The 6,195-nt window shown below is 28.4% G+C and overlaps 1 protein-coding gene across 1 annotated transcript; it reads left to right on the top strand.

Moving 5' to 3' along the window:
• The first annotated feature begins 5,109 nt into the window (after window positions 1–5,109).
• Window positions 5,110–5,937, top strand: LOC116137859 (agamous-like MADS-box protein AGL75). Its single transcript, XM_031423555.1, has one exon. The coding sequence runs from the start codon at window positions 5,110–5,112 to the stop codon at window positions 5,935–5,937; it is 828 nt and encodes a 275-aa protein (XP_031279415.1).
• The last annotated feature ends 258 nt before the right edge of the window (window positions 5,938–6,195 follow it).

Here is a 6,195-nt window from a genome sequence, read left to right on the forward strand (position 1 = left end):
AGCTGATGATAACTTTACTCCTTTTGTCTTTGGACGACGTGGCAGTGCTTGGACAGTACAATGCCTTTCTAAACTCTAATTAGTCCTTGCTGACGTAAGCCTATGTCAGCCCTTATTTTTTTAGGCATAACAATAAGTAAATGACATATTTATTATATAAATAAAATAGCTCGAGCATGTTATGTTTTCTATTTATTTAATACATTAAAATTAGATATATTTATATGTACTTATTCATTTAGAAAAATGGTTAAGAGGTAGCCTTTTCTCACTCTATGTATTTTTTTTTTCATTTTTTCATTTATAATATTTAATTTAAAAAAATAAAAGCAAAGTGACACTCTCTTACCTATTTCATGTTTTCTTAATTAAAAATACTATTCATAAAATAATGGTTGAAAACTTGAAAGGGCATCTCTTTCTCACGCTAACACGTTTTTTTTTATTTCAAAATATTTTAAAGTAATGGTTAAAATTCCTCTTTCCATCTCATCCAAACCATTGCTGACTTAAAAAGGGAAATGGTGTAACTCTTGTTTTTCATAATTTTTAATTAACTTGTGTTTAGTATAATTTCCAAATTTAATTATTATATCTATTAAATCATTTTAAAAGCATTTTTTTAAATTTAAATGTACTTCTTGAACATGATAGGTGATATACACCTATATTTAATTTAATTTAATTTTAATTTAACTTTGTTCCAATTTAACGGCTTTGACTCAATTTAATTTTAATTATTATCATTTGTGAAGCAAAGTCAATATTAATTTGACATATTGGATTGAATTTCCTTCACAATTTCATCAAATCATCAACTTTTTGCATAAAAATACAAAAAAGAACAAGTGTTTTAGGTTTGGGTCAATCCTTAAAACATTAGTATTAACTATTTTTTTAACTTTATTTGTTGATATAAAAATTATTTGAATAAATTAATTAGCTTTGTAGTTGACAACATCAACTAGGAATTAATTATACATAAAACTATATATTATTACTTATATCATAATCAAGCCCCTAAATTATTTTAAGTAATCACGAGAGGTTCGGCCGGCCCTTGCTAAACCTTTCTATTGTATTTAATATTAAAGAGTAGTGCAATTTGGATCAATTAATCCGGATCAAAAACTTATTTGGGAAGCTAAATTGCCTTTAGTAAAATAAAATTATTTTTGGCTCCTAAACCCTGCTTTTTGGAGAGAAAACAATTTACACTATTGACATTATGAAAAGATGAGGGAGAAGTAATTGTTACTTCAATGTTTTCAAGAATAGAGGTTGGAAAGTATGAATTAATTTAGTGTAAGAATTAAATTGCTTAAAAAAAAAAAAAAAACCATGTAAAGATACTCATTTTATCTCCCAAAGTTGCAAGTGTAATCCCCTATTGCAAGTATATGCTTTTTTCTTGTGTCATACCTTTATCACCCAAAATTGCAAGTGTAAGAACTATTTGCAACACATTGATTTTCAATACATTTTCATACAAAAGCACACATTTTTACCTCATTTTTGCCAACAAATGAATATGTTAGTTCATATTGTGATAAAATCATTGTTGGATAAAAAAGTTTTTTGTAATTGATCTAAATGTTGTTTGGATAATGTTATGAAAATCCAAAATCAATTCTCACCTAATCACACGCACAAATAACACATATAACACACACACACACACACTACAAAATCAACAATCAACCAACTCAAGAACACCAAATATACCGTGGTTCACCTTTCCACAAAAGGAAAGATTACATCCACATTGAGCTCCAAGAATTTTTGGGGCTCACTACACTAGGAATAATCGTTATTACAAATTACAGGAAAAACTCTCACTGATTTACCCAAAGATCAATAAAAAACTCACTCACACAAACCTAACAAAAATACCTAGAGATGACCTGACCCAGTCTCTCTAAACCTGAAGGAACAACCTACCCTCACCCAAGATTACACAGATTTGCAACTCAAAACAAGATTGAAACAAACTCTCAAAACAAGGGCAAAAAATCAGATCTGTCGCGCAAGAGGAGCAGCAGAAAAAATATACAGTTCTGTGTAAAAACTCTCTCTTTTATAGTTTGACCTTGTGTGCTAATTCTGGCCCTTGGATCTGATTGATTTCAGTGGCTGAGATCTGCTCTTAATCTTAAGTGAAACTGTAGCGTTTTGCTTAATAAAATTCTGCAGAAACGTTGCGTTTTGAGCTTCAGATATTAACAAATAAAATAAAGAGAGCTGTAAAAAAAATGTTTTCCGTATACCAATGTTTTATGTATATGTATTCTGAATATTGATAACAAAGTATTTTTTTTTCTTAAATACTCTTAATCACGTTAAATCATGATTTTATATATATACACAATATTATGTGTATAAAGTCTCGTATAGAATGTTTGAACATATATTTATACAGGTAATCAAGTATAAAATCTCGTATAGAATAAGTATGCCATGTCATTATGATAAAACTCATTTTCTCTATATTTGTTTAATAAAATTAGATTGTATTAATTTAAAAAATAAACGAAAATATTAATATATTTATTGATCGCTTTTAGAGAATGTTAATAGATTTTGTACAAGAGATTTTTTATCTATGCACAAACAACTTAAATTTATATTAAGCCAACCATTGTAATCCAAGTGTTCATATTTCATTTGGTATGATTTTGTTTATTAATAAGTGTCAATTTTTGTGTTGGAAGGAAAACATTGTTTGATTTGGAAGGGAACTATAGAATTTGGAGAGTGAAACGCGGTATTGGAGCAATTTTTGGCAACAATAAAGATATTGTTTGAGATTGAATTTTTATTACAAATGTCTTGATTATAAATTTATAATTAAACTTATAATTGTTGGTATAAGTCAAGTGTAAAATAACTCTATTATATAATTAAATTAAAATATTGGATTTGTTATTTGGTAACAAATCAAATAACCAATCCAATGTTTTGAAAATATCTCAGTAGAATTTGATTTTTAGACTTAATGATGCGAGAGAGAATTAAACGAAATTTGAAATCATTCTTTCTATCACCATTAAATCATTTTTTTTTCTTTTTACTTTTTAATTCAACAAGGACAAATAGATTTTTTTATACATGGATCATCCTATGAAAAATCAAATATATCCTTATTTTATCTGAAACAATTGATCCAACAAGCATTTTTTAAACAACCAAATTATACAAGTTTGGATCAATTGATCTAGGTCAAAAACTTTTTTGGAAAGGTAAATTTATAAATTTACCCTTTATTAAAATAAAATTATCATTAACACATTTATAAAATAAAATTATAAATGTGTTAATGATTTAATTCATATCGATTATTGCTAACCAAGCTGTTAAGGATAAAGGATTATCATATTCTATTTTATTCTAGTAACTTAAATTGGAACAGAAATTCATAGTCATTGATTTATTGCAATAAAATAAATATTAGATAAAAGTTGGAGGTGGTTATTTTTAATGCAACTCATCAGCTCTTAAACCATTAGATTATAATAAATTAACGATTGAAAATTTATGTCAACAATTTAAATAAAAAATTTAAGTTAAAATATCTTATTCCTTATTTATAATAATAAATTTAATTAACATTTCATACTTTGAACATGAAATTTACATCTTAAAGATATTTCTTAGTATAGTATATCATAAAGTGATTTTATTATTTGAAAAAATTAGTTATAATACATGGAATAACTTCATTTACCATTTAAAAAATGGGTTAAATATTAAACATGTTAGATATTATTTAATATTCACAAAAGATGGTAATATTATCATGTGATTAAGATAAAAGAAAATAAATAGATTAATTTTATTTTCTTATAACAAAAATGGAATCACTCCCAACGTGAAATTCTACCATTGCCTCATGCTAAACCACGTGCAAACTTATAATTTACTATTATTTTTTTTGATAGGGATTTATTAATAATAATTATTTATCAATTCTTCTCTCTAATAATTGAAGCAAAGCCAAATGCTACCCAGGTGCATTTTCAGCCGATTAAACGTTATAATTTCAACCATAATATATATATGTATTTATTTATCTAAAATAATAATCGCTCTTATTTTTTTTATAGATTAAATTAATAAAGAATTAGAATAAATAAATTACATTCATTCCCTTAGAATTTGACCTAAACCACTGAATTTTATAATAATTCATGTTGATTTCAATGATTTAAGAATCATAAAAATTTTCGATTCAAGAAAAGTACCAAAATGTAAAATAGTAAAGCCTTTAGATATTGGGGTTTTAAAATTATATAATTTTTTCAATGTACTAAGGAAGCCACCCATGCCACCCCCATCAATGTGGTTTTAGTCAAATCTTAAATCAATAATAATAAGTAAAATTACAAATTATTATTAAGTTATATAATTTGGTTGTTTCAAAATAAAATTAATCACACAAAGCTAAACTATTGAAGCTACTTTTCCACATTCAAAATTTGATAATTGTCTTGACTGACTAAAGACTTGTGGAAATATCATGGCAAGAGTAGTGCCAATTATTGAGGGAAAATTTAAGACTTGTCAAACCCTCCATACATTTAATTTATTAATTTTTTGACCCCAATCACACTAGAAAATGACCCCTCACAATTTTAGACCAGCCATTTTTTTTTTTTTTTAAATTTGTATTTAAAATTATAGAAATTAAGTATAGATGGTCTCTCTTATGCTTAAATCAGCAATAAGTTTGCGAGCATTTTTCAGACTTGTTTCTTGTATCTTTAGGCTTTTTTAGTGGGCTGAAAAATTTCTTTAAATTATTGGGCTTTCAAAGAAACGTCTGGGCTTGAGCTAGCCTTTATGGGCTGTAATCAATGACATGTCTTTTCATTTTTTTTTTTTTTTTTCAAAATAACGCTGCGGGTTTTGAATTTTGAATTTTTTTTAATAAAAAAGTGAAAACAGTAACTTTCCTAAAATAAATCAAAATCGCAGAAGGAATAAATGCAAAAAATAAAGAAAACACAATGCAATTAGGAAAAATCCAAAAATATTTTTCCTATAAGTTAACGTTGGCAAACCAGTGTTTCTCGCTTACATTCTCATTCATATTCAATTTAATCAAATTCAATGGTTCCCTCAAAGCCAACAAAATTCAACAAGAGAAGATCAACGTTGAAGAACAAAGCGCAGCAACTGCAGACACTGAGCGATGTCATGGTTTGCATGGTGTGCTTCGGGGCCGACGGCGAGGTCACGACGTGGCCAGAAGACAAATCTCTGGTTCATGAAACGATCATCAGGTACAAATTAGCTCAATTCAGTGAGAGATCAAAGAAGAAACTCAAGAACCACAAGTGTAACCTAAATCTTTTAGGTTTCCTTGGCAGCAAGAAACGAAAACTCCAAAAATCCAATAAGCAAAATCCCCAGAAGAAGAAGAAGGATATTGGGAATTTGTTTGCAAATTGGAAAGCGAAGTTGGACAAGTTGCAGGAGAAGGAACTGGTGGCCCTGTGTAATTGCTTGGAGTCGAAGCTGCGGGACTTGAGAGAGAAGATTAAGTTGCTGGGAATGAAGGAGAAGGAGAAGGGGAAGGCGATTCAAGTTTATGGTAGCAATGGAGATAATAAAGAGCTTAATTTAGAGAGTCAGCAAGAAGTTTTTGCATCACCAAGTGGATTTTGCCGTCACAGTGATGTTTTATGGAGGTGTAACAGTGAGAATTTAGTTCTTTGCGGAGAAAATTGTAATGAAAATTATGTGGGTAATTGTTATGAAGATTTTTTAAGTGGGGTTGGAAGTGAAGATATTGGTTTCGTGGGAGAGAGTAGTAATAATATTTTGAACCCTGGTGATTCCATGCTTGGTCAAAGAGAAACAACGCCGATGCATGAAGCTTTGCCGATGTCTATCAGGCACTCTCCATGGCCATCCTCCAACGAGTTAGCTTCCTGAAGTGGTATTTTTATTTTTTTTGGGTAAATTCTGACGTCTTTGTTTTATATATATATTTCTTTAGAGTTAAGGAAATAAAAATTCTCCAATTTCACGAAATATATTCTTCTGTTAGTTTAATGAATTCTTATTTCTTAGTGTTGCATGCATGTTTTGAGACTGGAGCCCGCATGATTTGCTGTAATTTAAGAAATTAATCAAATACTGTAACCAAATCAATGTCGTTTACCTTATACGGTATATCTTGTTTGACTCCAG

This window comes from Pistacia vera, unplaced genomic scaffold (assembly GCF_008641045.1).
Source record: "Pistacia vera cultivar Batoury unplaced genomic scaffold, PisVer_v2 Contig336, whole genome shotgun sequence".
NCBI classification, from domain to species: domain Eukaryota; kingdom Viridiplantae; phylum Streptophyta; class Magnoliopsida; order Sapindales; family Anacardiaceae; genus Pistacia; species Pistacia vera.

Coding starts and splice junctions, on each gene's coding strand:
- LOC116137859 (XM_031423555.1), top strand. CDS start 5,110: ATGGTTCCCTCAAAGCCAACAAAATTCAACAAGAGAAGATCAACGTTG.